Source organism: Papaver somniferum, unplaced genomic scaffold (assembly GCF_003573695.1).
Source record: "Papaver somniferum cultivar HN1 unplaced genomic scaffold, ASM357369v1 unplaced-scaffold_131, whole genome shotgun sequence".
Lineage (NCBI taxonomy): Eukaryota > Viridiplantae > Streptophyta > Magnoliopsida > Ranunculales > Papaveraceae > Papaver > Papaver somniferum.
In genome coordinates, this window is record NW_020622270.1 from 2,914,483 (window position 1) to 2,935,376 (window position 20,894).

Genomic DNA, 20,894 nt, shown 5'->3' on the forward strand with positions numbered 1-20,894 from the left:
CAAAGGTAGGAAGCAGTATTTTAAGTTGGAAGAAGGGGAAGTTCATATGGAAGCTCAATTCATTGAATCATTGTACAGTTTATGGGTAATTTGGCCAGAGCGCAAGTGTATCGCTTTCAAAAGGTAGGCGATGCGAAGAATGTAGAGAAAATCACCAAAGACGTTAGCTGACCATTTTTCTGTACACAAAATTGGTTAAAAAGACCAAAATCAACAATTCCTGGGTGAAAAGAACATTTAGATTTTGATACTGTTTAAATGGACAAATTTTTTAAATAGTCAGGATGTAAACAGTTTTATCCTACCCATTTTGAAATACTTTTTTGTTATTTTTAATTTACATCAGGATGCATCCAATTTCATCCTTGCTATTTTTTAATTTTAAGTCGGGATGAATCCAGTTTCATCTTCGCTATTTTTTTGGTGTCCATTTCACCAATACAAATTTTTACTCGTCCATTTGAACCGTGATTTAAATATATTTGGACAAATGACCCATTTTCCGTTTTCTGCCGGAGTCTGCCATGAATATCTGCAAAGATTATTTTTACGGCATCAAATTTTATATTCAGATGGGATCCGGTTGTTTAAACATCAAAATTTTGATTACCATAGGCTACATCATCAAAACTTTGGCTCGGAATAGTTCTTGCACAACATTTGAACCAAGAACTTCATGGATATTCTTAACAGTATCGTAACTGAATAATTAAAGAAAAAACAAGTGAAATGTATATGCGCAGACAATATGGAATAGTTCTTGCAACTGAATAATTAAAGAAGACAAGTGAAGGGAATATGCAGACGATTTAGCTGCACATCATTCTTACGAGTCCCCCGTCAGTAGGTCACCCAATGTAACAGTTTCAAAGGGCTTCCCAAAAGATGTCCTGATCTGAGCTGATCGTGATAACTCAACTGACACTTCTTGCATTGTTGGCCGAGTATGTGGATCACCTCGTAAGCATGAGAGACCAACCTTTACAAAGGACATTATTTCTTTTTTCACAGCATCCGTTGGTGCTTCAAGGCACTCGTCTAAGATGTCTTTCAGCATTATATTTTTAACCCGAACATTCGAAGTCGAAGTTGAAGACGACGTTGGAAGGAGCTCAGGAGAGAGTAATGCGATAATCTCAGATGGGTGTCTACCGTGTAGTACTTCTAGTACAAGTACTCCAAAGCTATAAACATCACAGTTCTCGGTTACCTTCATTGTATAGGCCAGTTCTGAAACAACATTCATTAGATAACAGAAAAGAGAAATGGATATGAAACTATTAAAAATCTTAGCCGATAGCAGTAACTATTAAATTTGTACCTGGAGCAATATATCCATATGTTCCTGCAAGTAATGTCCAGTTAGATGAATCTGGCTTCAACATCCTAGCAGTACCAAAATCAGAAACACGCGCTTCATATTCCAAATCCAACAAGACATTGTTGCTAGATATGTCCCTATGAACAATTGCTGGAATGCAATCATGGTGCATGTAAGCAAGTGCATCGGCAGTTCCCTTGATGAATCTTATCCTCTTTATCCAATCAAACTCTACTGCTTGTTCTCCATCGCATAAAATCTTTTTCAAACTCCCCCTCTCTATAAACTCATAAATCAAGAATGAGATTTGTCGCTCTACACTTGAGCAGAAACCAAAGAGCTTTACGATGTTTTTATGCCGGATTTCGGTCAATGCTTGAACTTCGCTTTCAAAAGGTTTATGATCAATCATGTCGGAATCTTCATCTGACGAGTGAAGCTTCTTCACAGCAACAACCTGACCTGTCGATAGCTTCGCCTTGTAGACGCTCCCATATCCTCCCGCCCCAATGCAATATTTGGTATCAAAGTTTTCCGTTGCTTCCATTATTTCTTCAAACACCAGCTTCCCGTCATAATTCTCTACCGAGAATACGTTTCTTCTTGTGTTTATAGTTGTTGGTTGATCTGCCTGCTCGATATTTCTTACGACTAGTCTTTTTCGCAAGCAAAAATAGATAGCAAAAAATGTGAACAAAAGAAACAAGGAACCAAACAGTGGAACTAAAATTATCACCGCAAGTGTTGGTTTGGCTTTCTTTCTTCCGATGATAACTGACGAGTTACATGGCTTAATACCTCCAGAGTGATTACCACCACATAAACCACTGTTGTTCTTCAATGTATCAAAAGGAGCATCCTTAAAGGCCTTGATGTCCGGAATAGGACCGCTCAGTTGATTGTATGAAATATCGACAGTAGTCAAGCTAAGCATTTCAACAAATGAAGGTGGGATTAAACCCGAAAGTTTGTTGTGGGACAGATTTAGTTTCTCCAGTTTGTTTAATTTTCCAAAATCTGGCGGTATTTCTCCACTCAACTCATTTTGACTGAGATCCAATAGGATCGATCTGTATTGAAATCAAGCCTCCAATCTCAAGTGGAATGCTTCCGTTCAAACTGTTTCTACTCAAATCCAGTTCGAGTAAGTCTGGACATTCTCCAAGTTGTTTGGGTATTGGTCCAGTAAGCTGATTCTCAGATAGATACAGATGCTGTAGCATTCCGACTGTCGAATTACATAAACAAGCAGGGATTTGACCAATGAGATTGTTTTTGTGTATTCCAAATTCAGAAAGAGAGCTTAGCCTTGCAATGTCAAGAGGAATGGTGCCAGATAACTGATTCTCCTGAACGTACAATCTGTTAAGTTTGCTAAGATTGCATATAGAAGAAGGGATTGGACCAGTCAGATAGTTTCTCGACAATTCAATTTGCATGAGAGAATTTAGTTTCCAGATTTCTTCTGGAATTGAACCGGAAAGTTGATTTTTATAAAGGTACAAGGTGTTTAGGTTGCTTAAATTACATAAAGAAGTAGGAATTGAACCGGTTAGATTGTTTTTGCTCAGTTGTAATCGAGTAAGAAATCTTAACCATCCGATTTCTTGAGGAATTGGACCAGAAAGTTGATTTTCAAAAAGGACCAGAGAGTTCAAGTTGCTCAAATTACCTAAAGAAATAGGGATTCGACCATGGAAACTATTTGTTGATATCTCTAATTCAGTAAGAGAATGTAGACTTCCAATATCTTGAGGAATGATACCATAGAAATGATTCTCGGAAATGCTCAAATTTCTTAGATTAGTCAAATTGCATAAAGGAACAAAAACTTGACCAATGAGATAATTACCGTACAAATATAAGCTTGTAAGAGACTTTAGTCTTCCAATTTTGAGTGGAATATTTCCGGAGAGTTTATTGTCACCAAGAACTAAAGTGGTTAGTTGCCCAAGATTACCAATAGAAGCTGGAATTGGACCATTGAGATTGTTTATGTTCAACTCCAAAGTAACAAGAGACTTTAGCTTTCCCATTTCTAGAGGAATATAACCAGACAACTTATTTTCATAAAGGTACAAAGCATTTAGGTTGCTAAGGTTACATATTGTTGCGGGGATCGGACCGTTGAGATTGTTTCTGCTCAACGCCAAGTCAATGAAAGACTTTAGCTTTCCGATTTCTAGAGGAATATAACCAGACAACTTATTTGTATGAAGGTATAAAGTATTTAGGTTGCTAAGGTTACATATTGATGCGGGGATCGGACCGTTGAGATTGTTTGTGCTCAACTCCAAGTCAATGAGAGACTTTAGCTTTCCGATTTCTAGAGGAATAAAACCAGATAACTTATTTTCATAAAGGTACAAAATATTTAGGTTGCTAAGGTTACATATTGATGCGAGGATCGGGCCGTTGAGATTGTTTGTGCTCAACTCCAAGTCAATGAGAGACTTTAGCTTTCCGATTTCTAGAGGAATAAAACCAGACAACTTATTTTCATAAAGGTGCAAAATATTTAGGTTGCTAAGGTTACCTATAGAAGTAGGGATTTGACCAATAAGATTGTTTTTTGACAATTCCAAGTTAATAAGAGACTTTAGCTTTCCGATTTCTCGAGGAATATAACCAGACAGTTTATTTGTATGAAGATATAAAGTATTTAGGTTGCTAAGGTTACAAATAGAAGTAGGGATTTGACCAATGAGATAGTTTATGGAAAATGCAAGCTCAGTAAGAGATATCATCTTTCCGATATCTTGAGGAATGTAACCAGACAATTTATTTTCATCAAGATATAGAGGGGTTAGGTTGTTCAGATTGCATATAGAAGCAGGAATTGAACCAGTTATCTGATTTTGAGAAAGGTCTAACAAACTCATATTTGTGAGGAATTCAATTTCTAGTGGAATATGTCCGGAAAACTTATTCATGGATAGATCAAAGTGGGTAAGTTTTGAAAGACTACCGATTTGAGAGGGAATGGATCCAGAGAGTTTATTGTTGCTCAAGTCAAGACTGACACAGTTCGCAAAAGATGAGAAGTTAAAACTTTGAAGTGTACCTTGTAAATTTGAATTAGTTAAATTCAATTCAGTGACGCTTCCCTCGTTGTTGCAAGTGATTCCGAACCACTTGCATGGACTCGTTGTATTTGCAACTGAACTTCTTTTCCAGGAGTGGAGGTAAGAATGGGGTTGGTTACCTAGGGTTGATTTCCATTTCAAGAGCGACTCTACTTCTTCTTCTACTGAATGTAACTGTTTTCTGTGATTTAAAGAAGGAGACGATGAATCAAAAGAAAAGACACCAGCATTGTACGTTGAAACCAAAGACAACGCAAATATTACTTGTAACAACATTTTTGGAAATTGAAAGACAGTTGCAAGATGAACCAAATCTTCATATGGGGTGTACTATATATAATAACATTGTTGTTGTTTTTCTTTTTTGAAGAACTTCATTTGGAATCAGCTTTATCTTTCTATTTTACAGAAATTCACAACCTCAGAAAAAAGAAAACGTATCCAGAGATGAAGTTTCTCTGCCCAACAGGAGAAACGACAAAAGTAATCAAACACAGAAGATGAGGCTTAGTTAAGCCAGTATACGTAGGAAATGTCTCGTGGTTGAGGGTAATTCGATCTTATCTTGGTTTATGGTTGTCCACACACACGAATGTCTTGATTAAGGAAACTGTGTTAGTATGGAAATTGTGTTCGAAAGGGAAACTGGGTGGGAAACTAGGTGACTAGGTGATTAAGAAATAGGCTTAGTTACAGGTGGACAATACTTCCGTTAATCCTAATTTTTTTTTATTTCCGGCTTAATTAAGGAAACTGTGTTAGTATGGAAATTGTGTTCGAAAGGGAAACTGGGTGGGAAACTAGGTGACTAGGTGATTCGTATATAGTGTCTGAGTTCCATATTATGCCATCATTCAGTATGTATTATTTGGTTGTCATACAATAATTCTTCCAAGGGTAACAACATTAGAGAAAATTCGAGAAACACTGATCGTGTTTTTTTCTTTTGATGGGTCTGCGGAAATTAATGTTTTGCGTGATGTAAAACCAGGTCCCTTCCACTTTCCTGAAGAGACGGTATGGAATATTATATGTCTTCTGAAAGGGTCACGCCCATCTATATAGAACTGTTAGTCAAACATGGACTGGAATAGTGGAAAATCGCTAAGGAAGTGTGCTACATCACTAATTTGGATGAAATAGGGAAACATCGGTCTAACTGGAGCACCAACATTATGAACGTCACCTACACCAAAAATAAGTATCCTACATAGGATATCTATTGAATACAAAATAGCAGGTAGATATATATTTTGGATGAGAGAAGATTCTGTTAAATTCACGATAAGTACTTGGTTTCTCATTGATTGAATAGGATATTTATACAATCAATATCTTGGACTGCAAGCCATAAACATTCCTAGAATAAATAACATTCCTAGAATAATTATTCTCAAAATATACGTTATTTCCTAATACCCTCCCTTAAGATGGAGCATGCAGATCACAAATGCCCATCTTGGACAAAAGAAATTGGAACTGAGCTTTCCCTAATGCTTTTGTAAAGATATCAGCCAACTGTACTGTTGTAGGAGTGTAAGAGGGTGATATAGTCTTCCTTATGATAGCATCTCTAACCAGATGACAATCGATTTCTATATGTTTTGTTCGCTCATGAAACACTGGATTCTGAGCAATCTATAGTGCTGATTGACTATCACAAAAGAGATTCATCCCATGGGTATGATGAACTCCTAAATCACCAAGTAACTGTTTCAACCACTTCAATTCACATGTCACTGCTGCCATAGATCTGTATTCAGCTTCTGCTGAGGATCGCGACATTGTGTGCTGCTTTTTAGTCTTCCAAGAAACGGGAGAAAAACCAAGAATAATAAACCACCCTGTTAAAGAACGTCTAGTCAATGGAAAGCTCGCTCAATCTGAATCACACCATCCTTTTAAATTAAGACTACTATCAGAACGCAGCAAAATTCCTTGTCCAGGGCTCTTCTTCAAATATCTGACTACACGAAATGCTGCTTCCCAATGCTCCAATCTTGGTTGTTGCATAAACTGTGATAAGATGTGCACTGAGTAAGCCAAATCAGGTCTTGTAACTGACAGATAAATCAAACTACCAACCAATCTTCTATACTTTTCCCCATCTTCAAGAAATTTTCCCTTTTCCAATGCCAGTCGATGATTCGTCTCCATTGGAAATTCTGCAGGTTTAGCACCCAATAATCCTATTTCCATGATGATATCTAATGCATATTTCCTCTGGCATATGTAGAAACCCTGTTTGCTACGAGCCACCTCCAATCCTAAGAAATATTTCAATTTTTCCAAATCCTTCATCTTAAAACACTGTCCCAAGTAATTTTTAAAATTATGAAGTCCAACAAGATCATTGCCTGCCACAATTAGATCATCCACATAAACTAAGACATTAAGTTGCACTTTTCCTTTTGTCATAGTAAAAAGAGAATAATATGAATACGATTGTTTAAAACCATAATTCTTCAAAGTTGTGGACAACTTTGCAAATCAACACCTAGGCGCCCGTTTTAGACCATATAATGATTTTTTCATTCTACAAACCATATTAGAATTTCCTTTGGCAAACCCTGGAGGTATCTTCATATACACTTCTTCCTCCAAATCACCATGAAGGAATGCATTGTGTACATCCATTTGATGCATTTCACAATTCTTAACTGCTGCAACAGCTAGAAAAGTACGAACTGTTGTCATCTTTGCCACTTGCGCAAATGTTTCATTATAATCCAATCATTCAACTTGATGATTACCAAATATCACCAATCTTGCTTTTAGACGTATTAAATTCCCATTTTCATCACGCTTCTCAGTATAAATCCATTTACTTCCTAATGTCTTCTTACCAGGTGGTAATTCTTCCAATTCCCATGTTCCTTGTTCCTCAAGAGCTCTTATTACTTCAACCATGGCTTTTTTCCAACCTGGATGCTTCATAGCTTCTTTGAAGCTCTTGGGTTCATTTCCACCATTTATAGCTGCAAGGTATTTTCTATGCACAGCGGAAAAACGATCACAACTAACATAATATGTCAAAGGATAAGGCGTACCTGAGGACGATGATTTGTAGGTTGAGTGGAAGGTGGACTATTCTCACATACTGTATGTGTCACAAAACCTTTCAGTCTGCTAGAAGGAATTTTCTGACGTTTACCTTTACCCATTTCACTGCTGTTATTATCTATCATAACTTCACCCAACGTTTCATTGGATGTATCATCCTGTTCAGTCTTCTCAGAATGTTCTTGACTACTTCTTTGCAACTCATCTGTTGCACCTTCAATACCAAGTTGTGTTTCATCACTTCTTTGTTGTTGCTGCATCTCAGGATGTTGAGTTTCAATAACTTCTCTAGGCAACCGTACTTCTTCTCCATCCTCATCATCACTCCAACACGTCTCCATACTTGATGGAGCAATATTATTTGACTCTTCAACATTGTTTTTTATATATGGAAACTGGTGCTCATAAAAGTCCACATCTCTTGACACTAAAAATTGTTTTGTGTCTAAGTCATACACTTGCCACGCCTTTTTACCAAATGGATAGCCAAGAAATACACACCTTCGTCCACACCTTAACTATAGTGCGGCAATAGCTATTTTTTTTGCCGCACCAAATAGTGAGGCAATAACATGAGGCAAAAAAGTATTTTTTTTATTTATTATTATTTTTAATTTGTTTATTTTATTTTATTTGGAAAGTCTCTTGCCACACCAACCAGCGAGGCAATAAAATGAGTAGAAAAGGCATCATTTTTATTTTTTAATTTATTTATTTTCTTTAAAACTTTTTTTCCACACCACTTGTTGTTGCTGCAACAGCTTGACTTCGGCAAAAACACCTTCACAAATTAGGGACCAATGTAATCATGTAATAATTTATGCACAACAAAATCGATTTCATATATAGATTGAATTAAAACAAACAATTCGGATTTCATTAAAAAAGAAGAAGTTTATGTTACGTATTATAGAAAATCCTTCTTCACCAGAAAAGAAACAAATTGACTTGCAGAATCTCCGACTTTAAAGTTGACCTTACATGTAGAGAAACTTTATACTTCAAATTAGACCTAAGTAACTCCTCTCTACTAGTTGTACTTGTATACAGACACATATGAGAAATATACCTCAACCATGAACAGTCGAATCCAAATATGAGAAATATACTTTAAAATTGCAAAGAGAAAGGTGACTGTAACGACCAACTTGTGTATTCACTTCAGCTTTGCGTCGAATAGTTTTTGCTGCACACAGTGTGAGGCTTCTACTCTTTGACATTGCCATCGGAAAGTACCTTACAAAAACACAAATAAGAATTAATTAGACATGAATGTATTACTAGAACTTAAACCCATACATAGCAGATGAGTGAACTTACCCGATGCTCTTCACTAACCCAAAATTTCACAAGATCCTTCAACTCCCCCTCGTTTAATGCATTGGGTTTATCTATAAAACAATTTTTTTTTGTATTGTGCGGTGTATAGCGAAACCTTTTCCATTTAACTTTGTTTCTAAATATTCCATGAGCTATAGATACAACAAAACTACTTGTCATTCAGCAAATAAATCATGTGACACACAAAATAAACAAACATAATATAAGTGCTGCTAAGCAAGTTCACCTGAATTAGTTTATGATTAGTTTGGTTTTTTAAAGGGATAAGGAACTCTGATAACGTTTAGGTATCTAATGATTAAATTTGAGATGGTAAGCCTAAATTCATGTACTCTCCCCGTCCCTAATATATAGGCGGAGAAGATGAAGACTGTTAAATTAAGAAATTTCTTGATTTTTATAAATTTTCATGTTTTTTAGCTTTTTTTATTTGTCTTATTCTCAATACAACTTTTATATGCCTATAATTATTTGCAATTGAACATAATTACATGTTTTTTTTCTTTTGTCCAACTGTTTTTCAATTATAAATTTATGGATCCATAAATCTTTTGATAAGTTTCCTAGAAAATATTCTTTAGGGGGTTCATATAGAAGATTTGCTGAAAAAGTAGGAAATGTGTTTCCAGGAATATTTTGACCCAAACGTACCGAGGAAAACTTAATTTCACCACATACCGGACATTACTTGCCATCACCTAGGGCCCCGCAAGCCATTACAGGTGTACGTATATACCAGAAAACACGAAGTAAATAAGATGTACATTGAACAGGATATTATATTTAGATGCTTTCTAAAGTTGAGGAAAAAATACATGGTTGCTTGTATGTCATCAAGTATATCACAGTATTACGGGAGAATCATTTTTGAACTTGCCAACTGTTGTAGAGCTGGTAAACAGTTTGATCCTCATTGGCTGATTACTGAGACACTCTCATTGCCTGAAATCGTGAACGTCATGGAATACATCTACCAGTAGTAAGAGGGGTTATCGCTTGGAAGTCCTCGTGAACCTTTGTTCGGATGAAAACCAGCCATTTCTTTAGGAAAGTGATAGACGCGTTTATGTGTCTAATATATCTCAATTGTATATAGTGTTAGTGCTCGATTTTGTACTTATTTGGTTATTTTATTTATTTGTAGGTGTTTTTGGAAAAATAAGGTTTTGCGGTGACATTGGCTAAAAATATGGCATTTGGACCTCCGTAGATAGCATACCGGAAGCTCCCCAGAAGTGTATCGGAAGTACCCCATAAATACCCCGAAGGAACCCCGAAAAAGTGCGGAAAATATTCCAGAAGAATTGCTAAAGACACCCCTAATTTGGATAAGGGGCACCCCATTTCAGGGCATGTACTAAAGGGACACCGGAACTGGATAGGGGGAGGTCATCTTCAAAGTTTCAAAACTGGATTTTGGCGGGAAAAGAACTCTGCAGAAGAACAGTTTTAGGGGTTCGAATTTGAGCGAGTTTTAAGGAGATTCAACATCGGATTTTCACTGGGCTGGACTTCCTAGACTATAAAAAGATCAGTATAAGCAATTTAACCCAACCAATTGGTCTGGAATGACCGGGAGAATGGATCAAAGTCCAAACAGGACAGTGCCGTGCTGTTCACTTTCAAATATTTGTGGAAGACTTTTACGCTAGATAACTATGCACCTAGTCTTGTTCAAGTCTTAAGAGAATTTTGGAGCGTAATAACCGGCCACAGGACGCGTACAAAGCAACAGAAAAGAGATTATTCTCTCAACTGCTCGAGAAGAAAAAAAGAGAAATACTCTCGGATTTGCACGAGAATTTTGGTCATGTTGGCTATATAAAGCATTGCTTCGAGTCTTAGAGGGGTTAGAAAAGTTTAGAAAGAAATAGGAGAGAGTTCAGAGCCGAAACGAGGAAGATACCATTGATTGTTGCTGCTGCTGCTGTTCAAGGAGGAAGACGAAGAACGAAGAACAGACGCTCCTGGAGCGTCGTTCTTCAATAGTACCTACAGCAGCAAAACTGTGTCGTTAGTTTGCTGCAGTTCAGAAGTATCGTTTACAGGCAGTCTTTTTTCGAACATTGTAACAGTCACGCTGTAACATTTATACAGCGTTGCAAAAATTCTGTTAAACACCATATCATCAATAAAAACATCTATTTAGCCATGAATTTATCTTGTGAGTGTGTTTTTGGGATGAGGAGCTAAACCCAAACCCAGGGGTGACAGAGGAAGCCATTCTCACAATAATTATGTGGTAATCTCTATTTTATTAATTTATGCAATATTTTTATATGATTGATTGCATTGATAAAAATGATTTAAATGGTTTTTATTAATTAACTGTGTTTTCCCTTGATAATGCATGCTTAGTTTTAGACTCTTGATGCATTATACTTGTGATTAACATTTGATATTTTGGAAAATCTGCTTTTGGCAATATTTAGAATCAACCCAATTATTTAAATTGCGTAGTAAAAAAATATTAGATCACATAAGTATTGTTGAATGGTGGAATCTTAACCCCTATTTCTCAATAAAATTTTACGTCAGTTTGCTATTTTCCTAAATTTTATTTAAATCTAGAAATTTTGTTACTTTCACAAGTCTGAAAAGAACCTTTTTACCACTACAACTACAACCAATTTGAAAAACCATCAAATTTTTGGCGCCGCCGACGCGGATTTGTGTTTAGGTAGCATTGTTTTTTTTAGATTTATTTATTTATTTTTTATTTATTTATTTTATTTATTATTTTTATTTGTTCCTCTTTACGTTTCTTTGGGTGTGTCTTTGATTTGCAGGTTTGAAGTTGGATACTAAGGACTTGGAACAAAGCTTGAAGCTAAAAGAGAAGAAAAAGAAGACAATTTTTGTTTTAGGATTTAGTTTTATTATTATTATTATTTTTTTTTTTTATTATTATTTTTTTTTTGTTAGAATTGTATTAGGGAATATTTTGTAATTTACTTTGTCTTTTGCACTTTATTTTTGTGGACTGTGGACTTTAAACTTTGGACATTTTTATTTTTATTTTTATACCCTATGGAAGGGATCGTTAAATACAAACTGTTTGCAGGGAAGGACGACGATTACAATATCGTCTCGGCCCCTCGGGTTCGCACACTGACATAGGAGTCGTGGTCCGAGTCGACTTCAACGGTTCATCCCCCGTCTGGTACGGGAGGTAAGTCCATCGAAACACTCGCGAATCTCCTGTAAGCGAGTTACTGTATTCCTTAAAGTGATTCATTGATTGAGGACGAATTTGGACTGTTTTTAATTTCCTAGTAAAGGGAAAGGCCTGGCCAAATCAACATAAGGACTCGGATTTCATCACCGTTTCCTTCTTGCCCGCCTAAGGAAAACAAAACCAAACGCGAACCTAAACCTAAAATTTTGAATAGAACGAGACCAAGAGGGTAACGAGCTTAATAGTAAACTCGTTCGAAAAATATTGGTTTCTCTTTAAGCACACTTCAAAGTTCATGATGGTTTCTGTGAGTTGAATGTGTGACTGCGCCGCCTTGTGATAGCGGTGAGGCCTTGGGTATCAAAGCTCCACTGAGCTTCCCTCGCCTCGATTCAACTTACATTAGCTCGGATTGATTCCATAGGGGTGTGCTCAAATTTAAACGAATTCCTTTTCGAAGGAATAGAAGATGGTCTAGAAAACAATTTAAGTGGAGCCATCATGCTTTTTGTTTGCTAGATTCTATAGGGTTTGATTTGGTCGAGTCAGCCTTGTTTGTGATTGTGTAGAATTCCATTGCAATTAAGAATGTCGAACTGGTATGATAGAAGCCAATACAATGAATATCGACCTGAATTTGAATATGGACATCATCAGTATTTTGACCATAGTGAGAATAGTGGCTGGGGACGCCAACCTTTTCAAGGTTATGGTTCATACCATGGTGAGCCCAATTACTATCCACACATGCATCAGTCTTACGAGCAAGAAGATTATATTACTAGTTCTTCGTCTCTAGAGGATACAATCAAACTATTGAAAAGTAGTCCTTTTTATGATCCTTCTGATAATTCCTCTTTACTTGAGTCAACACGTAAGTTAGCTGAGTCGACGCATAAGTTAGCTGATATGAATAGTATAATTATAGACGAAACAACTACAATAATGAGTGAACCTTATTTAGAATACTACCTCAAGCGGATAGCTGAGACGAACGAAAGAATTGCTCGAAATTACTTGAATTGCCAATATAGTGTATCCAATAATACCCTTGAGAATGAAGATAGTTGTTTACATAATCAAGAGAACGAGGTTATAATTGGTAACACTACTTATTTAGATAAGGTTCAATCATCTTAGTACTATTATGATGATGAGGATAGTAGTGATGAAGAATCTGAAATATGTAGGCATAGTGATCAGGAATCTAGTAATCCAATTGAGCTTTATAGTGATTATATTATTTCTACTTCAAATCCAAATAATTTTTATGATTATTCACCTATTCAAGAGGACGAGGATTTGATTAGGAATACCACCGTTTTAGACGATGTAGTATTTCCTTTTGATTACGAAGCCGATAGTGGTTAGAGGAACGGGTTTATTCTGAAAATGTTGTTTTAGAGTCTAGCGACTTAGAAACAATAATCTTGAATGAAGAACATAGACCCGTAGAGATGAGTAAAGATGCACTACCTGATAAAAACTTAGTAGAATCAATTGACCACTTCCAAGAATCTGATGATCTAGAAATTAGGGAGATTGTGACTAGTCTATCTAGAGACACTGAAAACTCTAAGTTTGGGAGTGATTATCACTTTCCTAGTGCTTTACCTTTAACTGTCAGAAAGTCCCCTCACATAGGACTTAATATCCATGCCTCAACCATCTTACAAGATTATCTTCATACTAGGTTTCCCGAACCTAATGATGTCCTGAAACAAGTTCAGTCGTTAGAAACCCATCCTCTGGTTGATGTGGTTTGCCAAGGCTATGATACCAAGATTGACTTTGTTTTCCCACCAAATAGTTTTCTTCCAATTGTGGGAACGTATAGATTTCAAATGTGTCACTTATTAAGTTCTGAGACTAAGCCTAAGTACTTTAGGAAATTAGAATCGACACATTTGCTTCAGAATGACCACTACTCTGACTGTGGTCAACTATGTAAGTCATACCTAATTGACTTAGAGGATCCTAAATTATTTAGGTTATTTTGTGATTCCAGGTTCTTATCTGAGTTTTTCCAGACTCTAGGACCTAATAATTTGGATCCTACCTATGAGGAAATGCATCCGAGGAAAATAGTCTATTTAGACCCCTTCATAGAACCTGAACCGCAATTAGCGATAGTTATCCAGAAACTAGGTAAGGGCATGCTAGTCTTGTACATTTTCTTGGTTCACTGCAGTTTCCTTTTGTCAGATCTTTTTGGTTTTAAAGACCCACAGTTATTCCGGCTACTGTTATACGGTTCGAGTTGAATAATCCTTGCTTAGTCTGGCTGAAGACTTTAAACTTAGCACTTCTTGGGAGGTAACCCAATATTCATGCGACACGGTAATATCTTTCCTTATCTCTTTTGCTTCAAATGGTAACAGTTTCTCCTTGTTCATGCTTTTTTTCATCTTTAAAACATCGAAGACAATGTTAGATTTAAGTTTGGGGGTATGGGAGAAAATTTTTAGTTGCACTTTTGAAACTTCTAGCATCACATGGTATCCGGTTAGCTAAGTTTACATACTGTTTCTCACCGAAAAGATATAAATTGGAATATTAGAGATAACAACTTATTGAGACATTAGAGAAAAAGACATTGAGATCCTTGAAATTCAGGAGAGAACTTGTTCTTTTTAGAGGGTAACCGTGATGGACCTAACCATACATGATGGAAAGGCAAGTAGGTCAGGAAATGCCAGAAAGACAAAACAACCTCACAATGTAGTCTTAGTTACTGGATTGCGACTCTCTCTCAGTAGAAACTAATCATCATCAACAAGCGGAGCGACATCTACCCCCAAACCTGAATTTTACTTGTCCTCAAGTAAAACAAAACTAAGGAAATCCTAACTATACCACTGTCGCTGGTCTCTCGAATGCATTTAGCGTATGCACTAAGCCTTTTAAACCACTAAGTGTCCCTAGTGGACGAGTTGAAGTCTCGTGAAGGTTTACCAGAGGTGTGCCTACAAAACCTAAGGACAAAATATAAGCTCAGATTCCATCAAACGTGACATGTGCAAAACAGTTAAGCTCACAGCAAAATGGAGATGTCAATCTAGCTATCGAAGGCACAATCCTAGCACTGATAACAAAAAAGGACATGTGATAAGAGTGTAAAGTGTATCTACACATGTGTAAAGAAAGATCTGAAGTCATGACTACTAATCACCAAGAGATAGTTTCTCAGGCTAAGAACTGAGGTCGAAATCTAGCTAGCTGTCCGGACTTTACGAGAATTGTGAATGAGTTGGAGGTATTTCACAATTACTCGCGTTGTTCATCAATGGCATACACCCTTCCTTGCTTATTACAAAAACACAAAATAACTCTTTACATGACTCTTATTTACATTGACTACTCTCTTTTTATTTTTGGAACAAGAGAGAATGGAATTGATAAATACTTGATTTTTTTGGTATTTTTCTGATATTTTTTTTTTTTTTTTTTTTTCATATTTTCTTTTTTTTTTTTTTTTTTTTTTTTTTTTTTTTTTTTTTTAACAAGGAAACACTTTTGATACATATACAAAAAGAAACAAAAACATTACATGACACTTTGCAAGAGGTAGCCCTTTTTGATGCACCCAGTTAAATTCGATGGTTGTCTTTCTTAATGTAACCTCCACCTTCTATCCCAACCAACCAAAGAACAAGCTAGTCAAGTTTCGTTCAGTATTCTAAAGTGATTGGCAATCGTAACTTCCTATCAAACACCTTGAAGATCGAGGCCATACATGTATTGGTAGATCGTGCGCGTGCAAATTTCTTATCACTATGTGAATTGTGCTAGAATCAGGGTGCCTAAATATCTAGACTAAGACTCCTAATAAAATACATATTTGCACAAGAGTCAACATTTCAAGGTAAATGAGCTCCATTTTTATGATTTTTCATTTTTTAATTTTTTTTGGAATTTTTCAATTTTTTTCAAAAAGAAGAAGGAGTTCGTTTTCAATTATAGCATATTATCGTGGCATCTACTCTATACCCCCAAACCTAAACTAAACATTGTCCTCAATGTTTCAAAATATGGAAAGAATTAAAATGCAACATATGGAAAGGGACATGCTGAGTAGAGTAAAAGGAGAGAGAATACCCGATTTCGGCGAAAGCAGAATTAAAACTCCGTTATTCAAGGCAAAAATCCAACATATTTCAGCCGAGATCATATTGGATTAGCAAAATATATACAAAAGGAACAAAAGGTTTTTTTTTTTTTTTTTTTTTTTTTTTTTTTTTTTTTTTTTTTTTTTTTTTTTGAAAAAGAAGATAAAATTTGGTTTTTGAATGGGAGCAAAATAATTTTTTTTTTTTTTTTTTTTTTTTTTTTTTTTAAAAATAAAATAAAATTTGGTTTTTTGTATGGGAGCAAGCCCACTGTTGGTCCTCCAATGAAGGTTGCGGCCTACGAAACACTAAGTTTTAATTTTGAAAGTTTAATTTGGCCCAGTTGGTTAAGGCCCGACGTTTGTTTTAAAACTTTGGTTTCGAGGTCCACTCTTGAGTGGAAACAAGCCCACAATCAGTTATACGCTCAGCTGGGTTTAAACCCAGAGTCCAAATTACAAGTCCAATGGAAGAATTTAAACAAGCCCACACAAAATAAACAAGCCCACAAATAAATTATTACAAACCCAAAATAGAGAAATAAAAAGCCCAAAAAATTGGCTTTAATATTACAGCCCACAATTAAAAAATTGGAAGCCCACAGGTTGGGTTCTCTCAATGGAATGGGTTTAGGCTTACCTTTTTAGCACAGCCCAGCTGCTCTGATATTGTTGCAAAAACCCAGTTGGGTTTTGGTTCTTTTCCTTGGTGGCGTCCCAGCAGAGGAAAAACAGGTTCAGAACAGCAGGTCCAACAGCAAATGAAGTGAAGCAGATGCAGATGCAAATGCTATGCAGTGAAATGCAAAAATAGCTAAGAAAAACACAGATAAAACACAGCACCAATCCCCGGCAACGGCGCCAAAAACTTGGCAGGCCTCGAGGAGGGTATATAAATGAAGCGCAGAAAAACGGGGGCCTACAGTAATACCGCAAGTGCACGGTCGTCGGTTGTAGCTCGTGCAAGTACGGGTCGATCCACAGAGATCGGGTGTGTTTGGAGTGTTTTAGCTAATTGGGTTCCTAAATTGCTATTGGCTTATGAAGCCTTTTGGCTTAAATTGGGCTTTGAGTACTATTGGGTTTGATAACAATAAAAGGAACTGAGCTTGGGCTCAGTTGGTCTTTGAAATGCAAATGGGCTTTGGCCTTACAGGGAACTGAACTTGGGCTCAACAGTTCACTTGTGAATTGGGCTCAGTGTCTTTTGATGTGAACTGGGCTTTGGATTCAGTTGGCTTGGTTTAGCTAGGCCTTTGGGCTTAGTGAACTGTGGCTGGACTTAGTGAACTGTGGGCTTGGGGAGGAAGCAGCAGCAGCAGAGCAAAGAAAGCAATGCAGCAGTGGTGCAGCAGCAGACAACAGCAACAGCAGCAGCAGAAGGGCAGCAGCAGTAGCAAGACTGCACAGCAGCTGCACAAGCAGTGCAAGTAGCAGCAGCAGCATAAGCAATGAATGCAGTAACAGCAGGGCAAAACAAGGCAAGAGGAAGAAAACAATGCAATGCAGCAGTGCAATGCAGCAGGGCAAATGCAAGAGAGACAGCTGCAGGGCAAAAGCAACAGCAACAGCAGCAGTGGGGGAAGGAAAGCAAAACAGTGGCCAAAGGCCAAAGATGGAAGCAAACCAGAGAGGCAACAGAGTTGCAGGAACAGCAAAAACTAAACAGATTAAAAACTAAACAGCAACAAAACAGTGAACAAAAGCAATACAGGGCAAAAACAATGGAAAAACTAAACAGCAAAAACAAAACAAAAGCAAAACAAAACAAGATGAACCAAGGCCTAAGGCCAAGGGCAGGGTTGTGGTGAAGAAACTGAAATGAAGCAAGGCTAGGCAGAAAACATTCAGGAGGTAAACTAAAAGAATGGGAAGAGAACTAGCTTGCTATAAGCACTAGTTTCTCCCAATGCACAATCAACACTACAACCTAAGCATACAACAAGAATGGCAAGATAATCAGCTTGCTATAAGCACTGATTTCTTCCATTGCACAATTAGTTCAATGCTTCAAAAGTATCTAGCCTAGCATTCCTTCAAATGACAGTGAATTAAACATGACATTACACAAACATTACATGGCAGTGAACAACAACACATGTTAACAGGACTAATGTAACAGGAATGAATTGGAAATCAAACATGAAATTAAACAAGCACATAACATTAACAGAACATAACATAAGCACATTTAACAGTGACAAAGCAAGAAATTAAAACATACACATTTAACTGAAATTGAACTGAAACATGAACTGAGCTGAAACTGAAAATTAACAGGACATGAAAGTCCTGGATGTTGGCTACTCCAAGCATAGTTTTTACAACACACCCACACCCATATTTATACCCACAGACAATTAGGGTTTTCAATAAAAATCCCCAAATTTGAGAAATTAGGGCTTTTAGAAATTGGAGAAATCTCACCTAATTCTCTGAAATTGTTGTCGACCCATAACTCTATTTGTCCTTCTCTACCTCTCCATGCCTTCAATTGCGTCAATTTCTAGCTATCAACCTAGTTCCTCGAGTTCACATGCCATCAGTGAGAGGCGTGAAATGGATGAACTAACTTGACAGTTAGGAGAGATGGTGGCGTCTGTGATGTCGGGGAAGTGGGTGGTTTGGCAGTGGAGATGGGGGTGAAGTGAAGGCTGGTACGGTGGAGGCAGGAGATGGTGTTTGGTGGTGGCAGGACATGGTGTCTCTGCTGTGGAGGGGAGGTGATGGAAGAGGGGCTCGATGGTTTGGGAGAGACGGTGGGTGTCTGGTTAGGTGGTAGGGTTCGGTTGCTAGGGTGTTAGGCGGCTCCATCAAGAGATGATGTTTCGTGAGATGGGCCGCGAGATGCGAAGCTGGTAGTGGATCGGATGGTGATGTGAAGTGAAGCTTGTAGCGACCGTCAGATTTTTTGATACAACGAAGTTAACGGCTCTAGATGGGGTTAGGTGTTGTAGTGTTAGTCGGAGATATCAAACTTTGATGAACAGCAAGGGAGCGACCGTTGGATTCAACTACCATCTAATCTGAAGGCTTGGAATTTCAGCGCTGTGGTGCTCGGCAGAGACTTCAGATTTTGATGCTCTATGAAGGAGCGACCGTCGGATGCTTCTGAGAACTGATCTGATGGCTGAGAACGGAGGCGCTTTTGTGTGTAGAAAATGAGGTTGTGCGCACCATTCTTCGCGGCTTCCTTGCGTAATTTCTCCCGGCTTTTCACTACTTTTCTGCTCTTTTCGCTTCGCAACTCATCCAATCTTTATTTATTACCTAGAAATGCAAAATTAATTAATAAAAATATTTATTCTTGAAAACAATGAAAATACAGAATATGGGATAAAATGTAGAATTAATGCACAAAAGATGAGTTAAATGCCAACAAAAAGGGATAAATATATACAATATTTGGCACTCATCAACATCAAAATCTATGAAGAAAGTGAAGACGTTTTAGGTTTAGAAGCAACAATAGAAGAGAATAATTCAAAAATCAAAGTTGAAGTTATAAGAGAAAATGATATAAGTTGTTAGAATCCATGATACCAAGACATCACAAGTTGCGAAGATCCAAGTTTCGAAAGTCCTTCTCTCATGGCCATGTAAATTTTTGTCTTGTAATTTTTTTTATTTTAGCCATGAAAAAAAAAAGAATGAAAAAAAAGAATGAAAAAAAAATGAAATGAAAAAAAAAATAATAAAAATGAAACATCATTACGTTCTTTTTGTTCAATAAGGCCATAGGGAAGAAGAAATTTATAAGTCAAGCAAGAAATCGAAGAGAAGAGTTAATTGTCAAGGTTCTAAGACGTTCGAGAGTTTATCATCAATAGTTGAATACCGAAGAAGGCGTTGTTTCTACTAGGCACTGTGAGAGAGTCGAAGAAAGATGCATTTTGGTTACTTTGTTAGTCTGCTTTCAATCTGACAGAAGATCTTTCTAGCACTGGTTTAACTCATCACACGTAATTAGTCCAGCTGTGTAGCAGATGTCCCTCTCATTTTTATCTCTCTCCTAATCTTATCCAGCTGTAAAGCAGCGGACGCATCTTACAATGTTTATCTAGCTGTATAGAGGATATCTCTTTATCTAGCAGTCGTGTGGATGTGTCTCCCCTTTTCTTCAGTTAGCTTTAGAGCTGACACCTTTAATTTCTCTGGCATTCTAGTTACTTGGAGATAGGTTGAGAATATGTATGTCCTCATAGCTCTTTGGTTACTTGTGACCAATTAGGAGTAAAGGTTTTGTGGGTACACCTCTGGTAAACCCTCCGGAGACAACACTCCGCCACTAGGGACACCTAGTGGTTTAACGGCTTACTGCACGTGCTAAGTATAGTCATTTTATTTTCTATTTGATTTGCTCGAGGACTAGCAAATAATAAGTTTGGGGGTATTTGATAGACGCGTTTATGTGTCTAATATATCTCAATTGTATATAGTGTTAGTGCTCGATTTTGTACTCATTTGGTTATTTTATTTATTTGTAGGTGTTTTTGGAAAAATAAGGTTTTGCGGTGACATTGGCTAAAAATATGGCATTTGGACCTCCGTAGATAGCATACCGGAAGCTCCCCAGAAGTGTACCGGAAGTACCCCATAAATACCCCGAAGGAACCCCGAAAAAGTGCGGAAAATATCCCAGAAGAATTGCTAAAGGCACCCCTAATTTGGATAAAGGGCACCCCATTTCAGGGCATGTACTAAAGGGACACCGGAACTGGATAGGGGGAGGTCATCTTCAAAGTTTCAAAACTGGATTTTGGCGGGAAAATAACTCTGCAGAGGAACAGTTTTAGG

At 37.1% G+C, this 20,894-nt stretch overlaps 2 protein-coding genes across 2 annotated transcripts; both read right to left on the reverse strand.

Moving 5' to 3' along the window:
- Positions 1-749: 749 nt before the first annotated feature.
- On the reverse strand, positions 750-2,294 carry LOC113332271 (MDIS1-interacting receptor like kinase 2-like). The gene is made up of 2 exons (XM_026578841.1): positions 1,322-2,294; positions 750-1,230 (listed from the first exon to the last, which is right to left on the reverse strand). Exons 1-2 carry the CDS (start codon positions 2,253-2,255, stop codon positions 827-829), a joined length of 1,338 nt encoding a protein of 445 aa, XP_026434626.1. The 5' UTR covers positions 2,256-2,294; the 3' UTR covers positions 750-826.
- A 48-nt stretch (positions 2,295-2,342) lies between these two features.
- LOC113332270 (probable leucine-rich repeat receptor-like protein kinase At1g35710) lies at positions 2,343-4,700 on the reverse strand. The gene has a single exon (XM_026578840.1). It carries the CDS (start codon positions 4,681-4,683, stop codon positions 2,362-2,364), a length of 2,322 nt encoding a protein of 773 aa, XP_026434625.1. The 5' UTR covers positions 4,684-4,700; the 3' UTR covers positions 2,343-2,361.
- Between the last annotated feature and the right edge of the window lie 16,194 nt (positions 4,701-20,894).